This window comes from Petromyzon marinus, chromosome 65 (genome assembly GCF_048934315.1).
Source record: "Petromyzon marinus isolate PM22_M1 ecotype Great Lakes invasive population chromosome 65, UKy_Petmar_22M1.pri1.0, whole genome shotgun sequence".
NCBI classification, from domain to species: domain Eukaryota; kingdom Metazoa; phylum Chordata; class Hyperoartia; order Petromyzontiformes; family Petromyzontidae; genus Petromyzon; species Petromyzon marinus.
This window is the reverse complement of record NC_133731.1, coordinates 3940482-3966557: the sequence shown is the minus strand read 5'-3', so window position 1 is coordinate 3966557 and position 26076 is coordinate 3940482. Positions and strand designations below refer to the sequence as shown.

The following is a 26076-nucleotide window of genomic DNA, read 5'->3' as shown; positions in this document are numbered from 1 at the left end:
GTCTGGATGGCGTCAGTTTCAATTTTTTCCATGAATACGTTGGCTACAACCGGAGATAGGGGGGAGCCCATTGTCAAGGGGTGCCTCTGTGGATGTGTATGCTTTAGCTTTAACATAGCCATTTCTGTGACCAGTCACAAGCTAATCACTCGGCCATTTCAATGCTAAATTATATGCTAATGACTTTGTCAAGGCGCTTTGTTTCTTCTGACACAGCTTAAAGGTCGTGATATGAACGTGGCTTTTTTCACTCCAGCGCTGTCCTACCAGACAGTCTCGTCCCTTCACCTGATGAAGGCCGCTTGTGTTGTGGCCGAAAAGTCGTGAGAATATTATTGTGTTATTTTATTTTATCAATTTATTATTTTATTCTCATTCTACGTGACATTACCGAAAGAACCAAATAAAACATCAGGTCTCTTTTTTATTAGGACATCCAAAAAAGGTAGCTGCCATCTTTTTCGACTTCCATGGTAAACCTGATGGCTGGGTGTATGGAATTGATGTGGTCGAGGAATTGGTCTAGAGCAGGCCGGCCATGTGGCCAGATGACAAAAGTGTCATCCACGTACCTCTTCCATAAGGTTGGGCGCAGAGTGGCAGTCTGGATGGCTTCAGTCTCAAATTTCTCCATGAAAATGTTGGCTAAATGTTGGGTAATGTTAAGTCTATGGGTAATGTTAAGTCTATGGGTAATGTTAAGTCTATGGGTAATGTTAAGTGTATGGGTAATGTTAAGTCTACGGGTAATGTTAAGTCTATGGGTAATTTTGATTTAAAGCTTTCGTGACTGCAGTAATTCATATTCTTAGTTTTTTTCGGTAAAGTCACGTTGAAGAGAAACAACAAAATAATAATATATATAAAACAATAAAAAATTCTCACGACGTTTCGACCATAACTCAAACGGTCATCATCAGGTGTGTTGGTTTGCGTAAATTTATTTTTAAACGGCGCATTTATTTATTTATAAAAAACGTTAGCGCCACGCGCAGCGATTTGGCAGTTTACCCAGGACTAGTCCATCTATATTCTGAAAAGAGGAGGGGGGAGACGAAATTGTTTTTTATGTATGCTGCCTGAAAGCCACTGTAAGCGTGAACAATCAATTAAGACCTGAAATGGTTTATCAAATCTTTCCAATGATTGCTAAGACAGAATCCATCTTCTCGGTTGAAATTGTCTCTGTGCTTGTATATGTGGATAGCCTCATGAACGAATCTCTCATGGTAGCCAGATGGCTTACACAGAACCTCTGTCTTGGAAAAGTCAATGTCATGTGAGCCTACTGAATTATAACAATGATCTGCCACGGCCGAGGTGTTGGTCCTACCGTGTTTAAGGTCTGCTTTGTGTTCACGAATGCGGTCCGAGACATGAAGACGACCGTTTGTGTTATGGTCGAAACGTCGTGAAATTTTTTTTTAATATATTTTATTATTTTGTTGTTTCCCTTCAACGTGACTTTACCGAAAGAACTAAGAATATGAATTACTGCAGTCACGAAAGCTTTAAATCAAAATCTATGGGTAATGTTAAGTCTGTGGGTAATGTTAAGTCTATGGGCTAATGTTAAGTCTACGGGTAATGTTAAGTCTACGGGTAATGTTAAGTCTACGGGTAATGTTAAGTCTATGGGCTAATGTTAAGTCTACGGGTAATGTTGATTTAAAGCTTTCGTGACTGCAGTAATTCATATTCTTAGTTTTTTCGGTAAAGTCACGTTGAAGAGAAACAACAAAATAATAAAATATATATAAAAACAATAAAAACACACAGAGACACACACAGACACACACACAGACACACAGAGACACAAGTCTACCACACCCACCACCACCCCCACCCACCACCACCCCCACCCACCACCACCCCCACCCACCACCACCCCCACCCACCACCACCCCCACCCACCACCACCCCCACCCACCACCACCCCCACTATCACCACCCCACCCACTACCCCCACCCCCACCTAACCACACCCTCACCTACTTCCACCCCACCCACTACCCCCACCCCACCCACTACCTCCACCCCACCCACTACCCCCACCCCACCCACTACCCCCACCGACTTCCACCACACCCACCACCACCCCACCCACTACCCCCACCCCACCCACTACCCCCACCGACTTCCACCACACCCACCACCACCCCACCCACTACCCCCACCCACTACCCCCACCCACTACCCCCACCCCACCCACTACCCCCACCCCACCCACTACCCCCACTCCACCCACTACCACCACCACCACCCCCACCCACTACCCTCACCACCACCCCCACCACCACCCCCACCACCACCCCCACCCACCAAGGTGGGGGGGTAGTGGGTGGGGGGAGGTGTCCGGGCCTGCGGGGTCGAGGCCGCTGGGTGGCGCTCTCAGGGTCCCCCCGACTCGCGACGGACGCCGCGGTGGCCATGGCCGCCCAGCATCTGCTGCTGTGTCTCACGGCCAGCGGAGGTGTCCCTCTGTTCACTCGGACCCAGGGACACGTGAAGCAGGTGTCTCGTGTCTCTGTGTGTGTGTCTCACGCCGTGTGTCTGTGTGTGTGTCTCTGTGTGTCTCACGCCGTGTCTCTGTGTGTGTGTCTCACGCCGTGTGTCTCACGCCGTGTCTCTGTGTGTGTCTCACGCCGTGTCTCTGTGTGTGTGTCTCACGCCGTGTGTCTCACGCCGTGTCTCTGTGTGTGTCTCACGCCGTGTGTCTCACGCCGTGTCTCTGTGTGTGTGTCTCACGCCGTGTCTCTGTGTGTGTGTCTCACGCCGTGTGTCTCACGCCGTGTCTCTGTGTGTGTGTCTCACGCCGTGTCTCTGTGTGTGTGTCTCACGCCGTGTGTCTCACGCCGTGTCTCTGTGTGTGTGTCTCACGCCGTGTCTGTGTGTGTGTGTCTCTGTGTGTGTGTCTCACGCCGTGTCTCTGTGTGTGTCTCTCTGTGTGTCTCTGTGTGTGTGTCTCACGCCGTGTCTCTCTGTGTGTTTCTCTGTGTGTGTGTCTCTGTGTGTGTCTCTCTGTGTGTGTGTCTCACGCCGTGTCTCTGTGTGTGTCTCTGTGTGTGTCTGTGTGTGTCTCTGTGTGTGTCTCACGCCGTGTCTCTGTGTGTGTCTCTGTGTGTCTCACGCTGTGTCTCACGCTGTGTCTCTGTGTGTGTCTGTGTGTCTGTGTGTGTGTGTCTCTGTGTGTGTGTCTCACGCTGTGTGTCTGTGTGTGTCTGTGTGTGTCTGTGTGTGTGTCTGTGTGTGTCTGAATGTGTGTCTGTGTGTGTGTGTCTCTGTGTGTGTCTGTGTGTGTGTGTGTGTCTCTGTGTGTGTGTCTCTGTGTGTGGAAATTTGCATGGGGGGGGGGCTGTTGATTGTATTCGTTAATTAATTCGCGTTGATTGTATTCTTTAATTAGTTCGCGTTGATTGTATTCGTTAATTAGCTCGCGTTGATTGTATTCGTTAATTAGCTCGTGAACTCACGAGAAAGAGAGGCGAGAGAGAGAGCTGAGGCCTGGTCCGGTGTTTTGAAGCCTTCGCCTCGCTCTTGATCATCATCCATCATCATCACCACAGCCTGCGCTCTCGTTTGGTGTTGTTTGTTATTATTGGTTCTTGTTGTTGTTGCTGCTAGGAGTGTGTTGTTGTTTGTTGTTGTTGTTGAGCCGGTGAGCGGTGTTTTGTTTTAGCCGTGAGGTTTGTGTTGAAGTTGGGGCGAGCGCGGGGCGGTTGCCATGGCGACGCCGCTGAGCGCGCCGCCACGCGGTGACTCGTCAACATCGTCAACAACAACATCGTCATCAACATCGTCATCAACAACAACATCAACAACATCATCAACAACATCAACATCGTCATCAACAACATGATCATCACCATCATCAACATCAACAACATCATCAACATTACTACCATCAACAACATCACCGTCATCAACATCATCACCATGGTCAACATCATCACCATCGACATCGTCAACATCAACATCGTCAACATCATCACCGTCATAACCATCAACAACATCAACATCGTCAACATCACTATCATCAACATCACCATCAACAGCATCAACATCACCATCATCAACATTACCACCACCAACATCATCACCATCATCACTTTCATCATCATCAACATCGTAAACATCGTCAACATTACTACCATCAACATCACCATGAACATCGTCAACATCACCATTAACACCATCATCAACATCACCATCAACATCGTCAAAATCGTCAACATTACTACCATCAACAGCACCATCAACACCATCATCAACAACATCATCACCATCATCAATATCACCATCAACATCATCACTTACATCAACATCATCACCATCAACAGCATCAACATCATCACCATCATCAACATCGTCAACATCAACATCGTCAACATCACCATCATTAACATCAACAACATCATCACCATCGTCAACATCATCACCATCAACATCGTCAACATCATCATCGTCAACATCACTATCATCAACATCACCATCAACAGCATCAACATCACCATCATCAACATTACCACCAACATCATCACCATCATCACGTTCATCAACATCACCATCAACATCGTCAACATCGTCAACATTACTACCATCAACATCACCATCATCACCATCAACATCGTCAACAGCACCATCAACACCATCATCAACATCATCACCATCATCAATATCACCATCAACATCATCACTTACATCAACATCATCACAATCATCTACATCACCATCATCACTTTTATCATCATCAACATCACCATCAACATCGTCAAAATCGTCAAAATCGTCAACATTACTACCATCAACATCACCATCAACATAGTCAACATCACCATTAACACCATCATCAACATCACCATCAACATCGTCAAAATCATCAACATTACTACCATCAACAGCACCATCAACACCATCAATATCACCATCAACATCATCAGCATCAACATCATCACCATCATCAACATCGTCAACATCAACATCGTCAACATCACCATCAACATCGTCAACATCACCATCATCAACATCAACAACATCATCACCATCATCAACATCACCATCAACATCACCATAATCAACATTACCATCAACATCATTACCATCATCATCAACATCATCAACATTACCACCAACATCATCACCATAAACATCATCACTGACATCACCATCAACATCATCACTTACATCAACATCATCACAATCATCTACATCACCATCATCACTTTTATCATCATCATCAACATGACCATGATTACCATCAACATCATCACCATAATCAACATTACCATCAACATCATCACCATCATCATCAACATCATCAACATTACCACCAATATCACCAACATCATCACTTACATCAACATCATGAATATCACCATCAACATCATCACTGACATCACCATCAACATCATCACTTACATCAACATCATCACAATCATCTACATCACCATCATTACTTTTATCATCATCATCATCAACATGACCATGATTACCATCAACATCATCACCATCATCAACATTACCACCAACATCATCACCAACATCATCACTTACATCAACATCATGAATATCACCATCAACATCATCACTGACATCACCATCAACATCATCATTTACATCATCACAATCATCTACATCACCATCATCACTTTTATCATCATCAACATGACCATGATTACCATCAACATCATCACCATCATCAACATTACCAGCAACATTATCACCAACATCATCACTTACATCAACATCATGAATATCACCATCAACATCACTGACATCACCATCAACATCATCACTTACATCATCACAATCATCTACATCACCATCATCACTTTTATCATCAACATGACCATGATTACCATCAACATCATCACCATAATCAACATTACCATCAACATCATCACCATCAACATCATCAACATTACCACCAACATCATCACTTACATCAACATCATGAATATCACCATCAACATCATCACTGACATCACCATCAACATCATCACTTACATCAACATCATCACAATCATCTACATCACCATCATCACTTTTATCATCATCAACATGACCATGATTACCATCAACATCATCACCATCATCAACATTACCACCAACATCATCACCAACATCATCACTTACATCAACATCATGAATATCACCATCAACATCATCACTGACATCACCATCAACATCATCACTTACATCATCACAATCATCTACATCACCATCATCACTTTTATCATCAACATGATCATGATTACCATCAACATCATCACCATAATCAACATTACCATCAACATCATCACCATCAACATCATCAACATTACCACCAACATCATCACTTACATCAACATCATGAATATCACCATCAACATCATCACTGACATCACCATCATCACTTACATCATCACAATCATCTACATCACCATCATCACTTTTATCATCAACACGACCATGATTACCATCAACATCATCACTTGCGATCACCGTCACCGCCATCGACATCACCACCATCATCGCCCGCGCGACCGCGACGCTCATCGCCTGCGCTCTCCTCCACCGCAGCTCCCTTTCTCGGTGATCGGCTCCCTCAACGGCGTTCACATGTTCGGCAGCAACCAGGGAGCGCTGCTGTCCAGCACCGCCCTCGACGACGGCACGCTCACCTGGAGGGTCTTCCACGATAGGTGAGGGCCGGCTGGGTCACCGCACGGAGGCCGACCGACACCCGCGCGTCACACCTCCACTTGGAGCTTTCGCGGCTGCGGGAATCCCAAACCCTTTTCGTTTCTTTCGATGAAAGTCGCGTAGGTAGAAAAATAAAATGAGACATAAAAATTTTTAAAAAATCACAACGTTTCCATCGCAACACAAGCGGTCGTCCTCGGGCGGATAAAAAAAAAGAAAGCACCGAGCAGAGTCCCGACCTGCTGCGGCGCTTCCATTCTTTCCCTGCCGTTGGGCTGTTATCTCCGACTCTCTGAGTCGCATTGCCCTGTTGGGTGCCTCTGCATTAACGGGCCGGGGTCTCACTGACATGGCCACCTCTGCTCCCTAAGCCTCGATGTACCGATGGGTTCCGGCTGCGTGGACGCTCTCGCCCCTCACGGTGCAGTCGGCGGCGCCGCAGCAGCTTGTGTTACACACAGACGTGACATTAACTTGCCAGTTCCCCCCCTAATCTCCCTGCCTAATCTCTCCCATCAACATAGCGCCGATCTCCCATTAACGCCGCTGCTGTGCGCATGTGCGGGGGGAGGGGATACTCTTATGCGGCGACGGAAGCTCATTTCATGCTAATCTCTCTCCCTAATCTCTCTCTCTCTCTCTTTCTCCCTAATGTCTCCCATTAACACAACTGACGTGCTTGCGTCCGGGGATGGAATTCCTTTCCAGCTCAGACCACGGCTTGCTTGCCCGCCCGCCCGCCCGCCCATCGCCACGTAAATAACCCCCCTTGTTGTAACAGCTCTCTCGCTGGTCCAGCGGTTGCACTGCTGGATTAATTTTTTTTCCCCGCCCGTTGACGACGGCTATTGTGTTGCGTTCAAAGCGTCGCGATTTATTATTTTTTGTTACGTTTCGACCTACGTCACTTTACTCTTTGGTTCTATTGGGTAAAGTCACGTAAGGTGAAAATAAAATAACAAAAAAATCACGAGGTTTCGGCGACAACACAAGCGGCCTTCATCAGGTGAAGGGACGAGACTGTCTGGAGGACAGCGCTGGAGTGAAAAAGCCACGCTCAGATCGCGACCTTTAAGCCGTGTGAGAAGAAACAAAGCGCCTTGACAAAGGAATTAGCGTAGAATTTAGCATTGAAATAGCTAAAAACTTAGCTATGTTAAAGTTAAAGCATACACATCCGCAGAGGCACCCCTTGACAAAGGAATTAGCATAGAATTTAGCATTGAAATAGCTAAAAACTTAGCATTGAAATAGCTAAAAACTTAGCTATTTCAATGCTAAATTCTAGCTATGTCAATGCTAAATTCTATGCTAATTCCTTTGTCAAGGGGTGCCTCTGCGGATGTGTATGCTTTAACTTTAACATAGCCATTTCTGTGACCAGTCACAAGCTAATCACTGAGCCATTTCAATGCTAAATTCAATGCTAATTCCTTTGTCAAGGCGCTTTGTTTCTTCTCACACAGCTTAAAGGTCGCGATCTGAGCGTGCCTTTTTCACTCCAGCGCTGTCCTCCAGACAGTCTCGTCCCTTCACCTGATGAAGGCCGCTTGTGTTGTGGCCGAAACGTCGTGATTTTTTTGTTATTTTATTTTCACCTACGTGACTTTACCCAATAGAACCAAAGAGTATGGATCCTAGCACTCACGAAAGCTTCAAATCTACGTCACTTTACCGAAAGAACCAAAAGAGCACCCGCGCGTTATTTCCCTCCCCCCCCCGCCCCCCCCCCCCGCCCCCCCCCTCAAACCGGCGTCGGTCGACAATCGTCGTCGCCGTGATGGCCACGACGAACGGCGTCAGCCTCCCCACCGTTCTTCGGCGAAGCAAACACAAATGTTTCCGGCAGCGTCACCCTGATCCTGGTGACGACGGGCGGAGAGCGCGGCGGAGAGGCCTTCCTGCACCGCCTGCTGGAGAACGTTTTCGGCGCGCTGGTAAGCGAGCGCCGGCGGCCCGCCAGACGTGCACTCGCCGTCGCGTTCACATCGGCCGCTTCACCCACCCACCCACCCACCCACCCACCCACCCACCCACCCCCCCCCCCCCCCCACCCACCCACCCACCACCGGCCGCACAATCCTACGTTCAGGCTATCTGGGGGATGAGTTTAACGTGCAGTAAGGGGGAGGCTTCCGCGACCAATATCATCCGTAATAAGTCTTTTTTTCCGCGGGTTGGATCGCGTAGATGTATGAATGTGTCGTTAAGACCCGCCACCACCCAGCCGTCGTGGGTTGTCACGAATTGGCCACGTTCTGTTTACGTGGCAACCCCTCGCTGGTTGGCCGTGTCGGGTGGTGGCGGGTTTTAACGACACAACAGTTACATATTTACGCGATCTAACCCCGAAAAAAACCTCTTATGGATATCTGGGGGATGTGGGTGGATGGGTGGGTGGGGAGGGCGGTATTTGGGTATAAATTATACTATTTTTTAAAAATTATATTGATACCATGTAAGGCACCGCCGAGCTCCGTAGTAGGTCTTTTTCAGAAGCGACCTGGCCGTGGCAAATGATGGGCGCTCAACGAAGTTTGGCCGTGTCGTCGCGTAGGAAATTTACGGCAGCCAACTTTCTCTCAAAACGAGTGGTCGGCGTCGATTCTAAATGTGGAGGGGAAAAAGCGGAGGACCCGGAGAGAAATCCACGCGACCACGGGGAGAGAGAGAGAGACACACCGCAAACTCCAAATATACAGCAGCAGGCGTCAGGGTCGGGATCAAACCCACAACCTCCTGTACACCAGGCGAGGTGGTTAACATCTCCCAGCCACCGTGATGATGATGAGAGAGAGACACCGTGAATTTCAAATATATCCAGCAGGCGTCAGGGTCAGGATGGAACCCATGACCTCCTGCATACCACGCGAGGTAGTTAACATCTTGCCAGTGTGGCACCCCATTGTACAGGGGCCATGCCCGTCCGCCCAAATCGCCTTCCTCCGTTGCCAATTTCGGAGGCACGGTGGCTGTGAGATGTGTACAGGAGGATCATGGATTCGATCCCGACCCCGACGATGCCTGCTGTGTATTTGCAGTATGCGGTGTCTCTCGCTCATAATCACGGTGGCTAGGAGATGTTAACTACCTCGCCTGGTAGGCAGAAGGTCGTGGGTTCCATCCCGACCCTGACACCTGCTGCTGTATATTTGCAGTTTGCGGTGTCTCTCGCTCATCATCACCACGGTGGCTATGAGATGTTAACTACCTCGCCTGGTATACAGAAAGTTGTGAGTTCGATCCCGACCCTGACCCCTGCTGTATATTTGGAGTTTGCTTCTCTCTCTCTCTTATCATCACCACGGTGGCTATGAGATGTTAACTACCTCGCCTGGTATACAGAAAGTTATGAGTTCGATCCCGACCCTGACCCCTGCTGTATATTTGGAGTTTGCTTCTCTCTCTCTCATCATCACCACGGTGGCTATGAGATGTTAACTACCTCGCCTGGTATACAGAAAGTTGTGAGTTCGATCCCGACCCTGACCCCTGCTGTATATTTGGAGTTTGCGTGTCTCTCTCTCTCCCAGCGGTCACGTGGATTTTTTCCTCCGAGTCCTCCGGTTTTTCCCCTCCACATTTAGAATTGACGTGACGCGTTTAGGGGTGTTTGGTTGCTGCTGCTGCTGTAAATTTCCGCTTGATGATGATGATGATGATAAGCCAACTTCGTTGAGCTATCATTTGTGATAGATAGCCAGGTCAGGGCTTCTGAAAAAGAGCTGCTACGTAGCTCAGTGGGGCTTTGCCTGGTAACATAAAAAAATATGGTTTCATGGTTTAGTAAAATTTCTCTAGGCGGATTTGTCTACAGGCATTCGTCACCCGCATCTAGCCCCCTCCCTCGCATCCTCAGGATTTTTGAAGGCGAGCAGGGCAAGGGGGCTCCACGGGGGCCTGGGATTTTTGTTCATCGGCGGGAACATTTAAAGTTCGCAGAAGCGATCGCCGGTGGGGAAAGGCCCCGCGCCATGGCAGTCCAACTCCCGCCCCAACCGCCCCAGATAGTCCACGGGCCTGGGCCAGACATCTCACTTGCCGGCGCCGCCGGAAGCGGCGTAACCTTTAGCGGTGGGGGGGGGGGGGGGGGGGGGGTGTGGGGGTGTGGGGGTGTGAGGTCCACGCGAAGCGAGCAGGGTGTTGCCAAGTCGTCGGCCCGCGTTTTGGCACGTCCGTAAATCGGGAACGGCTTCGAGTTCCGCTCCCTCTGGCGGTAACGATCTCGAAACGAGAGTCGTCGTTTGGAGGAATCCGATGAGCTACGGGGCTCTTTGACTCTTCGTCGGAATGGGTCCACGGCCTCCAGGTGCTGATGATCGGCCTGGATGAGCTGGTGAACATCAGGAACGTGGAGCGGCTGAAGAGGGACCTCAAGGTGAGACGCCGGGGATGGCGATGTCGTTGATGATGTCGATAGTAATGATGGTGATGTTGATGATGTTGATAGTATTGATGATGATCTGGATGATATTAATGATGGTGGGAGGTGATGGTGACGTTGATGCTGTTAATGATGGAGGAGGATGTGATGTTGATGGTGTTGATGAAGGTGACAATGCTGATGATAGTAACGGTGGTGATATTGTTGATGATGATGTTGATGGCGACGGAAAGGGCGAGCGGGGAAGCGACGAGGGGAACTGGTAGCGGGAGGGGGGTGGAGCGGGTTGGGGTGGAGCGGGTGGTGGTGGTGGAGCGGGTGGTGGTGGTGGAACGGGTGGTGATGGTGGTGGTGGAGCGGGATGGTGGGTGGTGAAGCGGGTGGTGGTGGTGGTGGTGGAGCGGGTGGTGGTGGTGGGGGAGCGAGTGGTGATGGTGGAGCGAGTGGTTTTGGTGGAGCGAGTGGTTTTGGTGGAGCGAGTGATTTTGGTGGAGCGTGCGGGGACGAGGCTGGGGTTTGCCCACCACCGCTGTGCGTGCTACAGGCGTGCTACCAGCTGGTGGACAGCCTGCTGGGCACGTCGGAGCTCGCCGTCGAACTCACGGGGAGCCCGGACTGCCTGCTGTGCCCCGACAACGACATCCTGCGGGTCCGTGGGACACCGCGCCCGCTCCAGCCGCACCACCCGCACCGCACGCTCCACACGCTCCACACGCTCCACACGCTCCACCGTGCCTGCACCGCTCTCTCCGCACGCTCCACCCGCTCCAGCCGCACCGCTCGCTCCACACGCTCCACCATGCCCGCACCGCTCTCTCCGCACGCTCCACCCGCACCGCTCGCTCCACACGCTCCACCTGCTCCATTGCACGCACACCGCTCTCTCCGCACGCTCCACCCGCACCGCTCTCTCCGCACGCTCCACCCGCACCGCTCGCTCCACACGCTCCACCCGCTCCATTGCACGCACACCGCTCGCTCCGCACGCTCCACCCGTGTCCCACCCCTGCGCCGTGTAACCCCAGTAGTCTGAATTGTCGGCGTGTGCCGCGTGCGCTGTGTGCAATGCGTGGCGCTGCATGTGGTGTGCTGTGGGCGTTTGTCTGCTGTGTGCTGCGTGTGCTGCGTGTGTGCTGTGTGTGTGTGCTGTGTGTGTGTGTGCTGCGTGGCGTACTGTGTGTGCTGTGTGTGTGTGTGTGCTGTGTGTGTGTGTGTGCTGCGTGGCGTACTGTGTGTGCTGTGTGTGTGTGTGCTGTGTGTGTGTGTGTGCTGTGTGTGTGTGTGTGCTGTGTGTGTGTGTGTGCTGCGTGGCGTACTGTGTGTGCGTGTGCAGCATGTGCTGTGGCGTGCTGTGTGTGTGTGTGTGCTGTGTGTGTGTGTGTGCTGTGTGTGTGTGTGTGTGCTGCGTGGCGTACTGTGTGTGCGTGTGCAGCATGTGCTGTGGCGTGCTGTGTGTGTGTGTGCTGCGCTTGTGCTGCGTGTGGCGTGGTGTACTGTGTGTGTGTGTGCTGCGTGTGTCGCGGCATGCTGTGTATGTGTGCTGTGCGTCTGCTGCGTGTGGTGTGGCGTGCTCCGTGTGTGCTCTGTGTGTGTGCTGTGTGTGTGCTCTGTGTGTGTGCTGTGTGTGTGCTGTGTGTGTGCTGTGTGTGTGCTGTGTGCGCTGTGTGTGTGTGCTGCGTGTGTGTTCTGTGTGTGTTCTGTGTGTGCTCTGTGTGTGTGCTGTGTGTGCTCTGTGTGTGTGCTGTGTGTGTGCTGTGCGTGTGCTGTGTGTGTGCTGTGTGTGCTGTGTGTGTGCTGCGTGTGGTGTGTGTGTGCTGTGTGTGTGCTGTGTGTGCTGTGTGTGTGCTGTGTGTGGTGTGTGTGTGCTGTGTGTGTGCTGCGTGTGGTGTGTGTGTGCTGTGTGTGTGCTGTGTGTGCTGTGTGTGTGCTGCGTGTGGTGTGTGTGTGCTGTGTGTGTGCTGTGTGTGCTGTGTGTGTGCTGTGTGTGGTGTGGCATGCTCCGTGTGTTCGTGCCGTGTGTGTAGGAGTGCCTGGAGGCGTTCACGGCGGGCGTGGACAGCGCGTTTGGCTGCCTGCTGGCACGGGGCCGCGTGTGCGTCGCCACGGAGCGCTGGTGGCAGCTGGCGCCCCAGGAGGGGGAGCTGTTGGGGCGCCTCGTGAGCGCCCTGCCCCCCGCTTCGTCGCGCGACGTGCCAGTCTACCTGCCCCACGGCAGCCCCACCGTGAGCCCCCACCGCCACCCACACCGCCAACCCCACCGCCACCAACACCGCCACCCACACCACCATCCACATCGCCACCCACACCACCACTCCCAACCCCACCGCCACCAACACCGCCACCCACACCACCATCCACATCGCCACCCACACCACCACCCCCAACCCCACCGCCACCCACACCGCCACCCACACCACCATCCACATCGCCACCCACACCACCACCCCCAACCCCACCGCCACCAACACCGCCACCCACACCACCATCCACATCGCCACACACACCGCCACCGCCACCCCCACCGCCACCCCCACCGCCACCCCCACCGCCACCCCCACCGCCACCCACACCACCACCCACACCACCACCCCCACCGCCACCCCCACTGCCACCCCCACCACCGCCGCCACCCCCACCGCCACCCCCACCGGCAGTGTCCGCTTCTGACCCCACACTGCACGACCCCGACCCCTTGCTGACCCCTTGCGTGTCGCCCCCTGCCCCCCCCCTGCCCCCCCCAGGTCCCTCACCGCCTGCTCACGTTCCGCCTGCTGCCGGGCCTGGAGCTGTGCGTCCTCTGTGGGCCCCAGCCCACGCTGCAGGACATCCAGAGCAAGGTGAGAGGCCTCGGGGAGTTTGACCCCCACCCCGCCCCCCCCCTTCCCCCCCGCCCCCCTCCCCGAGGAAGGGAGGGTGCGGCGAGGGTGCACGGCCACCTGCGCAGCTAGCGGTGCACCACCACGGGCACGCAGGGGGCCCAGGCGCACGCGTGGAAGCACGCACGCTGGACTTCTTACACACCGTGCTACGTAGCCAGACACGTGCTCATCCAGGGGCGCGCGGGGGGCGGGGGTGGGTGGGTTTGGAGGTGGTGGAGTACGGTGCGGAGTGGTGTTGTACGGTGCGGTGTGGTGGAGTGTGGTGGAGTACGGTGCGGTGTAGTATTGTACGGTGCGGTGTGGTGGAGTGTGGTGGAGTGTTGTGTGGTGTGGTGCGGTGTGGTGGAGTGTGGTGGAGTGTGGTGTGGTGCGGTGTGTTGTGGTTCTGTATTGACCGTCCGCCCCTCGCTCTCGATCCCCAGCAACTGGTGGAGCGCTTCTGGCGGCCGGTGCTGGAGCCGCTGAGGACCTGCGTGGTGCTGGCACCTCACGCGTTCCACTCCACCACACCGCTGCACGGCGCAATCCTGGGGTGGACACAACCACCCCACACACCCCACACACACCCCACACACACCCCACACACACCCCACACACACACCACACACACACCACACACACACCACACACACACCACACACACCCCACACCCCACACACACCACACACACCCCACACACCACACACACCCCACACACACCCCACACACACACCACACACACACCACACACACACCACACACACACCACACACACCCCACACCCCACACACACCACACACACCCCACACACCACACACACCCCACACACACCCCACACACCCCCCACACACCCCCCACACCCCACACACCCCCCACACACCCCACACACACCCCACACACCCCACACACACCACACACACCACACACACCCCACACACACACCACACACACACCACACACACACCACACACACACCACACACACACCACACACACCCCACACCCCCCACACACCCCCCACACCCCACACACCCCCCACACCCCACACACACACCCCCCACACCCCACACACACACCACACACACCCCACACACACACCACACACACCCCACACCCCCCACACACCCCCCACACCCCACACACCCCCCACACCCCACACACACCTCCCACACACCCCCCACACCCCACACACCCCCCACACCCCACACACACACCCCCCACACCCCCCACACCCCACACACACACCCCACACACACACCACACACACCCCACACCCCCCACACACCCCCCACACCCCACACACCCCCCACACCCCACACACACCTCCCACACACCCCCCACACCCCACACACCCCCCACACCCCACACACACACCCCCCACACCCCACACACACACCCCCCACACCCCACACACACACCACACACACCCCACACACACACCCCACACACACCCCCCACACCCCACACACACACCCCACACACACACCCCACACACACACCACACACACCCCACACCCCCCACACACCCCCCACACCCCACACACCCCCCACACCCCACACACACACCCCCCACACCCCACACACACACCCCCCACACCCCACACACACACCCCCCACACCCCACACACACACCACACACACCCCACACACACCCCCCACACCCCACACACACACCCCACACACACACCACACACACCCCCCACACACCCCACACACACCCCACACACACCCCACACACCCCCCACACACCCCACACACACCCCACACACACACCACACACACCCCACACCCCCCACACACCCCCCACACCCCACACACCCCCCACACCCCACACACACCTCCCACACACCCCCCACACCCCACACACCCCCCACACCCCACACACACACCCCCCACACCCCACACACACACCCCCCACACCCCACACACACACCACACACACCCCACACACACCCCCCACACCCCACACACACACCCCACACACACACCCCACACACACACCACACACACCCCACACCCCCCACACACCCCCCACACCCCACACACCCCCCACACCCCACACACACACCCCCCACACCCCACACACACACCCCCCACACCCCACACACACACCCCCCACACCCCACACACACACCACACACACCCCACACACACCCCCCACACCCCACACACACACCCCACACACACACCACACACACCCCCCACACACCCCACACACACCCCACACACCCCACACCCCACACACACACCACACACACCCCACACACACCCCCCACACCCCACACACACACCCCACACACACACCACACACACCCCCCACACACCCCACACACACCCCACACACACCCCACACACCCCACACACCCCACACACCCCACACACCCCACACACCCCCCACACACCCCCCACACACCCCACACCCCCCACACACCCCCCACACACCACACACACCCCCCACACACCCCACACACACCCCACACACACCCCACACACCCCACACCCCCCACACACCCCCCACACCCCCCACACCCCCCCCACACCCCCCACACCCCCCACACACCCCCCACACCCCCCACACCCCCATGCCCTTCACCCCCCCTCACGAACTCCCATGCCCTTCACCCCCCTCCCTCCCACACTCCCCATGCCCTTCACCACCCCCCGCACCCCCCACGACCCCCCATGCCCTTCACCCCCCCCCTCCCACACCTCCCATGCCCTTCACCCCCCCCCCTCCCACACCTCCCATGCCCTTCACCCCCCCCTCCCACACCCCCCATGCCCTTCACCCCCCCCCTCCCACACCCCCCATGCCCTTCACCCCCCGCCGGGCTGACGCGGTGTTTGCCAGCAGCCTCACGAGGAGCCCGGAGAACCGGGAGAAGAAAAACCCCCCCAGCATGCCGGTGTTTGATGACTGCTGTGCCCCCCCCCTCCGTCCCCTTCTTGTGCCCCGCCACGGTGCCCCCCCTATCCCCCCCCCCAAGGCTCCTCCTCGTGAACACGGAGCTGAAGCGCAGCCTCTTCACGGTGCAGCCGCAAGTGGCAGAGGACGGTGGGGTCGGTGAGTGCGGGGGTGGATGGGTGTGTGAATGAGTGCTGGGGTGAATGAGTGCGGGGGTGAATGAGTGTGTGAATGAGTGTAGGGGTGGATGGGTGTGTGAATGAGTGCGGGGGTGGATGGGTGTGTGAATGAGTGTAGGGGTGGATGGGTGTGTGAATGAGTGTAGGGGTGGGTGGGTGTGTGAATGAGTGTAGGGGTGAATGAGTGCGGGGGTGAATGAGTGTGTGAATGAGTGTAGGGGTGGATGGGTGTGTGAATGAGTGTAGGGGTGGATGGGTGTGTGAATGAGTGTAGGGGTGGATGGGTGTGTGAATGAGTGCGGGGGTGAATGAGTGCAGGGGTGGATCGGTGTGTGAATGAGTGTAGGGGTGGGTGGGTGTGTGAATGAGTGTAGGGGTGAATGAGTGCGGGGGTGAATGAGTGTGTGAATGAGTGTAGGGGTGAATGAGTGCGGGGGTGAATGAGTGCGGGGGTGGATGAGTGTAGGGGTGGATGGGTGTGTGAATGAGTGTAGGGGTGGATGGGTGTGTGAATGAGTGTAGGGGTGAATGAGTGCGGGGGTGAATGAGTGTGTGAATGAGTGTAGGGGTGGATGGGTGTGTGAATGAGTGTAGGGGTGGATGGGTGTGTGAATGAGTGCGGGGGTGGATGGGTGTGTGAATGAGTGTAGGGGTGATGAGTGCGGGGGTGAATGAGTGTGTGAATGAGTGTAGGGGTGGATGGGTGTGTGAATGAGTGTAGGGGTGGATGGGTGTGTGAATGAGTGCGAGGGTGGATGGGTGTGTGAATGAGTGCAGGGGTGAATGAGTGCAGGGGTGGATCGGTGTGTGAATGAGTGCGGGGGTGAATGAGTGCGCGTGTGAATGGGTGCGCGTGTGAATGGGTGCGCGTGTGAATGGGTGCGCGTGTGAATGGGTGCGCGTGTGAATGGGTGCGGGTGTGAATGGGTGCGCGTGTGAATGGGTGCGCGTGTGAATGGGTGCGCGTGTGAATGGGTGCGCGTGTGAATGGGTGCGCGTGTGAATGGGTGCGCGTGTGAACGGGTGCGCGTGTGAACGGGTGCGCGTGTGAACGGGTGCGCGTGTGAATGGGTGCGCGTGTGAATGGGTGCGCGTGTGAATGAGTACGCGTGTGAATGAGTGCGCGTGTGAACGGGTGCGCGTGTGAATGGGTGCGCGTGTGAATGGGTGCGCGTGTGAATGGGTGCGCGTGTGAATGGGTGCGCGTGTGAATGAGTACGCGTGTGAATGAGTACGCGTGTGAATGGGTGCGCGTGTGAATGGGTGCGCGTGTGAACGGGTGCGCGTGTGAATGGGTGCGCGTGTGAATGGGTGCGCGTGTGAATGGGTGCGCGTGTGAATGGGTGTGGGTGAAGGCGCCGTCTTGTTGTGACGCGCAGGGAGAAGGATTCCGATGGAGCGCCGCAGGAGCATTCTGAAGGCGTTCTACAGGCTGGCCGTCACCAACTACTTCTCCCAGGGCGCCACGCGCGTCACGGGCAGCGAAGCCGGTACGGTGCGGCGAGCCTCGTGGGCACACGCTCACCGCCGCCACCGTCATCATCACAACCACCACTACCGCCGTCACCATCATCGCCACCACCGCCATTACCACAAACACCACCATCATCGCCGCCGCCATTACCACCATCACCAGCACCATTACCACCACCATTACCACCACTACCACCACCACCATCATCACCACCACCGCCATTACCACCACCACCATTACCAACACCACCACCATCATCACCACCGCCGCCATTACCACCAACACCACCATCATCACCACCACCGCCGCCATCACCACCACCGCCGCCATTACCACCAACACCACCACCACCATCATCACCACCGCCATTACCACCACTACCACCATCATCATCACCACCATCACCACCACCATCACCACCACCATTACCACCACTACCACCATCACCACCACCATCATCACCACCATCACCACCACCATTACCACCACTACCACCATCACCACCACCATCATCATCACCACCACCACTACCACCATCAAGACCACTACCAACATCACCACCACCACTACCACCATCAACACCACTACCACCATCACCACCATCACCACCACCATCACCACCACCACCATCACCACCACCACTACCACCACCACTACCACCACCACTACCACCATCACCTACACAATCATCACCACCACCTCTACCAAAGGGAAAGATCCCCGTATAGCCTGAACAGACTGTTGGGGAAAGTGCTGTTAGCGAGCACCTATAAAGGCCGGCACGGCACACGAGGGGGTGGATGACCAGCACCACGCCCGGCCGCCTTTGTCTCCCCAGTGGCGATGTTTTCATGCACCACACCAAGTACTCATTTGAGGCCGAGTTGACCTAGGGGAGGTCCATGACCATCACCACCACCATTACTACCACCACTACAACTACCACCATCACTATTACCACCACTACCACCATCACCACCAAGATTACTACCACTATCACCACCATCACCACCACTACTACCACCATCACCATGATCACCATTACCACCATCACCGCCACCATTACCACCATCACCACCATTACTACCACCACTACCACCTTCACCACTACTACCACCATCACCACTACCACCACTACTACCAACATCACCACCAAGATTACTACCACTATCACCACCATCACCACCACTACTACCACCATCACCATCACCACCACCATTACCACCATCACCACCACCATTACCACCATCACCACCACCATTACTACCACCACTACCACCTTCACCATTACTACCACCATCACCACTGCCACCACTACTACCAACATCACCACCAAGATTACTACCACTATCACCACCATCACCACCACTACTACCACCACCACCATTACTACCACTATCACCACCATCACCACCACTACTACCACCACCACCACCATTACTACCACTATCACCACCATCACCACCACTACTACCACCACCACCATTACTACCACTATCACCACCATCACCACCACTACTACCACTATCACCACCATCACCACCACTACTACCACTATCACCACCATCACCACCACTACTACCATCATCACCATTATCATCCCCATTACCACCATCACCGCCACCATTACCATCACCACCACCATTACTACCACCACTACCACCTTCACCACTACTACCACCATCACCGCTACCACCACTACTACCAACATCACCACCAAGATTACTACCACTATCACCACCATCACCACCACTACTACCACCACCATTACTACCACTATCACCACCATCACCGCCACTACTACCACCACCACCATTACTACCACTATCACCACCATCACCACCACTACTACCACCACCACCATTACTACCACTATCACCACCATCACCACCACTACTACCACCACCACCATTACTACCACTATCACCACCATCACCACCACTACTATCACCATTACTACCACTATCACCACCACCATCACCGCCACTACTACCGCCATCACCATTACTATCACTACCACCACCGCCACCACCCCTCACACCGTGCCCACCACCCCTCTCTCTCTCTCTCTGCCCGCACCACTGTGCCCACCCGCTAGTCCCCCTGGTGGAGGACTTCCAGCGGGGCTTTGCCCACAGCGCCACCGAGTGCTACGTGAGTGCCGACGGGCACCGGTGCTACGGGCTGCAGGCGCCGCCGCGCCAGCTCTTCCTGCTGCTCGGCGACGACGTGCCCACACTGGCGCTCCGGCCCATCAGCCGCGCCACCCTACAGGCGCTCACCAAGCTGCTGTAGGACACCAGACAGCACCACCCTACAGGCGCTCACCAAGCTGCTGTAGGACACCAGACTGCACCACCCTACAGGCGCTCACCAAGCTGCTGTAGGACACCAGACAGCACCACCCTACAGGCGCTCACCAAGTTGCTGTAGGACACCAGACAGCACCACCCTACAGGCGCTCACCAAGCTGCTGTAGGGCACCAGACTGCACCACCCTACAGGCGCTCACCAAGCTGCTGTAGGACACCAGACTGCACCACCCTACAGGCGCTCACCAGACTGCACCACCCTACAGGCGCTCACCAGACTGCACCACCCTACAGGCGCTCACCAGACTGCACCACCCTACAGGCCTCACCATGCTGCTGTAGGACACCAGACTGCACCACCCTACAGGCGCTCACCAAGCTGCTGTAGGACACCAGACAGCACCACCCTACAGGCGCTCACCAGACTGTACCACCCTACAGGCGCTCACCAAGCTGCTGTAGGACACCAGACTGCACCACCCTACAGGCGCTCACCAAGCTGCTGTAGGACACCAGACAGCACCACCCTACAGGCGCTCACCAGACTGTACCACCCTACAGGCGCTCACTAAGCTGCTGTAGGGCACCAGACTGCACCACCCTACAGGCGCTCACCAAGCTGCTGTAGGACACCAGACAGCACCACCCTACAGGCGCTCACCAAGCTGCTGTAGGGCACCAGACTGCACCACCCTACAGGCGCTGCTGTAGGGCACCAGACTGCACCACCCTACAGGCGCTGCTGTAGGACACCAGACAGCACCACCCTACAGGCGCTCACCAAGCTGCTGTAGGGCACCAGACTGCACCACCCTACAGGCGCTCACCAAGCTGCTGTAGGGCACCAGACTGCACCACCCTACAGGCCTCACCATGCTGATGTAGGACACCAGACAGCACCACCCTACAGGCCTCACCATGCTGCTGTAGGACACCAGACTGCACCACCCTACAGGCGCTCACCAAGCTGCTGTAGGACACCAGACTGCACCACCCTACATGCCTCACCAAGCTGCTGTAGGACACCAGACAGCACCACCCTACAGGCGCTCACCAAGCTGCTGTAGGACACCAGACAGCACCACCCTACAGGCGCTGCTGTAGGGTACCAGACTGCACCACCCTACAGGCACTGCTGTAGGGCACCAGACACCACCACCCTACAGGCGCTCACCAAGCTGCTGTAGGACACCAGACTGCACCACCCTACAGGCCTCACCATGCTGCTGTAGGACACCAGACTGCACCACCCTACGGGTGCTGCTGTAGGGCACCAGACTGCACCACCCTACAGGCGCTCACCAAGCTGCTGTAGGGCACCAGACAGCACCACCCTACAGGCGCTGCTGTAGGGCACCAGACTGCACCACCCTACAGGCGCTGCTGTAGGGCACCAGACTGCACCACCCTACAGGCGCTGCTGTAGGACACCAGACAGCACCACCCTACAGGCGCTCAACAAGCTGCTGTAGGACACCAGACAGCACCACCCTACAGGCCTCACCATGCTGATGTAGGACACCAGACTGCACCACCCTACAGGCGCTGCTGTAGGGCACCAGACTGCACCACCCTACAGGCGCTCACCAAAGCTGCTGTAGGACACCAGACTGCACCACCCTACAGGCCTCAACAAGCTGCTGTAGGACACCAGACTGCACCACCCTACAGGCACTGCTGTAGGACACCAGACAGCACCACCCTACAGGCACTACTGTAGGGCACCAGACTGCACCACCCTACAGGCCTCACCAAGCTGCTGTAGGACACCAGACTGCACCACCCTACAGGCCTCACCATGCTGCTGTAGGACACCGGAACGTGCCGTCGTCACCGTAACAATCGTAATGCCGCCGCCGCCGACGACGACCACGATGCTCGAGAGACGCCTTTTGGTAACGAGCGCGGATTTTACCGAGAGAACGGCGATTCGTGGGCGGGGCGGAGACCCACACGGGCGTTGCGTGGAAAGCGGCCACCGCAAGTCTGCCCCCGCCCGCCTCGAGCGCTCCCGTCGAGGGACCTACAGGAAACTCCTTGAAACGGCGAGGGTGTTGTACGAGGGGAGGGGCGGGGGGGGGGGGGCGGGGGGGGCGGGGGGCGGCGAGGAACACAAAAAGAGAGGAGCCTTCGGAGACCGGGAGAGCGCGGAGCGGAACGGCGCTGTTCACGACGCTCGCTATTCCCGTCACCGGCCCCCGGCCCCCGGCCCCGTAGCGGGACTTGCAACGTCCCGCTTTGTGTCCGCTGAGTCGGTGAGCGCAACACGCATCCTCCACTTGTTCCACCTTGCGAGTCGGTCACGCACGGCGCTGCTACCCCGAGTCACGGTGGCTAGGAGATGTTGACTACCTCGCCTGGTGCACAGGAAGGTTCGTGGGTTCGAACCCCGACCCTGACGATGCCTGCTGTGTATTTGTGAGTTTGCTGTGCGTCTCTCTCTCATCGTCGTCTATCACGGTGGCTAGGAGATGTTAACTATCTCGCCTGGTATTACAGGAAGTCGTGCGTTCGATCCCGACCCCGACGATGCCTGCTGTGTATTTGTGAGTTTGCTGTGCGTCTCTCTCTCATCGTCGTCATCACGGTGGCTAGGAGATGTTGACTACCTCGCCTGGTACACAGGAGGACGTGCGTTCGATCCCGACCCCGACGATGCCTGCTGTGTATTTGTGAGTTTGCTGTGCGTCTCTCTCTCTCATCGTCGTCTATCACGGTGGCTAGGAGATGTTGACTACCTCGCCTGGTACACAGGAGGACGTGCATTCGATCCCGACCCCGACGATGCCTGCTGCTGTATATTTGAAGTCTGCGTGTTCTCCGTGTCTCTCTGACCGTGGTCGCGAGGATTTTTTCTCAGGGCCCTCCGGCATTGCCCCTCCTCATTCGGAGTTCAGAGTGTTTGGCGACGGCTGTGAAGTTGTCCGCGTGGCGATGATGACGAGCCCACCGCTTGGTTTGAGCTATCGTTGCTGAAAACGAGCTACGTAGTCGCCTCGGCGGCGGGGCCTCAATCCGGTGAAGTACAAAAAATTAATGTTTTGTTTCGTTCGTTTTATAGTTTGGGGCCGTTTCATAAATGACGTCACGCGATTTTGGCCGATTATTTACCCCCCCTCCCCCCTCGTCACACGGCGTCACAAAAAGTCAGACCCCCCCCCTCCTCCAATATGACGTCACAAAGCTCTGCCCCCCCCCCCCAAACCATGTATCCATTTTGAAAATAAAACATGGTTCAAATCACTTTCAACTATTGTCATTGTGTTGCGTATTTAATGTGTTGCGTATTTAATGTGGCGCTGCACTCTGATGTTGTAGGTAGGAAACATTAAAAAGAAGGCGTTGGATAGCTGAAATTTTGCATGAAATTAACTTGAAAATATTGATCGTCTTACTAAAGCTGCAGATGAAATTCTCTTATAATTATCAAATATTAAAAGTAAATATAACTATAAAAAAAACATACTTGAAACTTCGCAGTAGAACGAAGCAAAATGGAGATTACATTTACAACAATCAACGTATTCATTCCACAGAATGAAAAGCCCTGGTAGAATCGTTAGAATCAAAATGTTTAAGAACAATCGTTAACAAAAAAAATGTACTAAATTTTACGCATATCCATTCACCCATGGAGAAGCAAAAAATGCTCCTCCATGGAATAAGCAGGGAGAGCATGGATCTCCTCATCCTGTGGAATGGATATTCCACTCAGATCAAGCTATCCAATCCGCACTCTCTACATGTTCTTCGTTCACGACGTGCAGCGAAGACTCTCTGTGGCCTCATGCGTTTGGGCCGAATAATAATTGATTCCCGCTTGTGTGTCACAGAGTGGCTGGGCACCATGACTAGCGACGCGAAGCGTGTGTCACATTTCTCGCAGATCCTATCGCTCAGCACGGATTGTATTGACGGACAGTAACAAGTTTTGATTTAAAGATTTCGTGACTGCAGGGATTCATATTCTTGGTTCTTTCGGTAAAGTCACCACGTAGAAGGGAAACAATAAAATAATAAAAAATTTAAAACAATAAAATTCTCACGACGTTTCGACTGCAACACAAGCAATCGTCATCAGGTGTGAAAACCACAGCAAGAAAATTTGAAAAAAGTGGCGGGTTTTTTTAGCGTTAGCACCACGGAGAGCGATTTGGCAGTTATTCAGATGGACGAGTCCATCTATGTTCGGAAAAGAGGATGGGGGGGAGACGAAAATAACAAGTCATATGGAATCGACTGGTGGGGATTTAAAGAGCGGGGAAGAATGTCGTCCACTTTCAAACTTTGTGCTGCAAACAGAGATAGTAATTTATGAGATGCTCCTCCGTTGTCCGTTCTGGAATTTTAAGACCTTCGCTGCTGAAGGAGGAGGAGTAGGAAATCTGTCTGTTACCACACTAATATAGGAGCTTCTTGGTTTCAAACAGTACCTGGTGGGGTGCGTAGCTAAACATCGCCACTGGGGAGACAAAGGCGGCCCGGCGTGGTGTTGGCCACCCACCCCCTCGTGTGCCGTGCCGGCCTTTATTGGCGCTCGCTTACAGCACTTGCCCCAACAGTCTGTTAAGGCTATACGGGGGATATTTGTCTGTGTTTGTCTGTGTGTGTGTCTGTGTGTCTGTGTGTGTGTGTGTGTATGTGTGTCTGTGTGTGTGTCTGTCTGTGTCTGTGTGTCTGTGTGTGTGTGTGTCTGTCTGTGTGTCTGTCTGGACGGGTTACGCAGGATTGGAAGGATGCCCTGGTGGTCCCCCTTTTTAAGAAGGGGGACCGCACAGACTGTAACAACTACAGGGGTATTTCACTCCTCAGTGTGCCGGGAAAGGTCCTGGCAAGGATTATTCAGCATCGCCTTGCCAGGCACGCTGAGGAGAGGCTTGCCTACGATCCATCCTGGGTTTAACCAGACTGGATTGTGTGAGGAGCTCACAAATCCTTGAAAGATCTGGGCAAGGTCCCATCGGTGAGCTCCTCCGGCGGGCAAGGCTGCGATGGCTGGGTCATGTAGCCCGCATGCCCAGCCACCGCATGCCGAAACAGCTTTTGTTCGGCCGGATTGAGGGGGCTAAACGGGCGCGGCACGGGCTAGAGAAGAGATGGAGTGATGTGGTACAGGAGGACGTGGAGCTGAGTGACTTGCCGATGACTGGTACCAGCGGTGTCAAGATCGACCTCTGTGGAGGAGGCTCGTGAAGGACGCTACTGGGCAGTTGGAGGCAGTCGCCCTCCAACAACAACGGAGGGCGGAGGAGCGACGCTCACAACAACGAGCGGAGCGCGA

The 26076-nt window shown here is 54.9% G+C and overlaps 1 protein-coding gene across 4 annotated transcripts; it reads left to right on the top strand.

Annotated features, from left to right (window-relative positions):
- Positions 1-3771: 3771 nt before the first annotated feature.
- FUZ (fuzzy planar cell polarity protein) lies at positions 3772-24045 on the top strand. 4 transcript variants are annotated; one of them, XR_012930309.1, is made up of 11 exons: positions 3772-6683; positions 8534-8621; positions 10994-11062; positions 11613-11717; positions 13093-13290; positions 13810-13905; positions 14370-14423; positions 16913-16989; positions 18389-18499; positions 20582-22052; positions 22090-24045. XR_012930309.1 is itself a non-coding variant. In XM_076054251.1 (11 exons), exons 1-10 carry the CDS (start codon positions 3856-3858, stop codon positions 20868-20870), a joined length of 3915 nt encoding a protein of 1304 aa, XP_075910366.1. In that variant the 5' UTR covers positions 3772-3855; the 3' UTR covers positions 20871-20906; positions 20971-24045. The 4 variants fall into 4 exon arrangements, 3 of the variants coding, with proteins under 3 accessions (XP_075910366.1, XP_075910365.1, XP_075910367.1); XM_076054251.1 differs by having other exon boundaries at positions 20582-20906; positions 20971-24045; XM_076054250.1 differs by having other exon boundaries at positions 20582-24045.
- The last annotated feature ends 2031 nt before the right edge of the window (positions 24046-26076 follow it).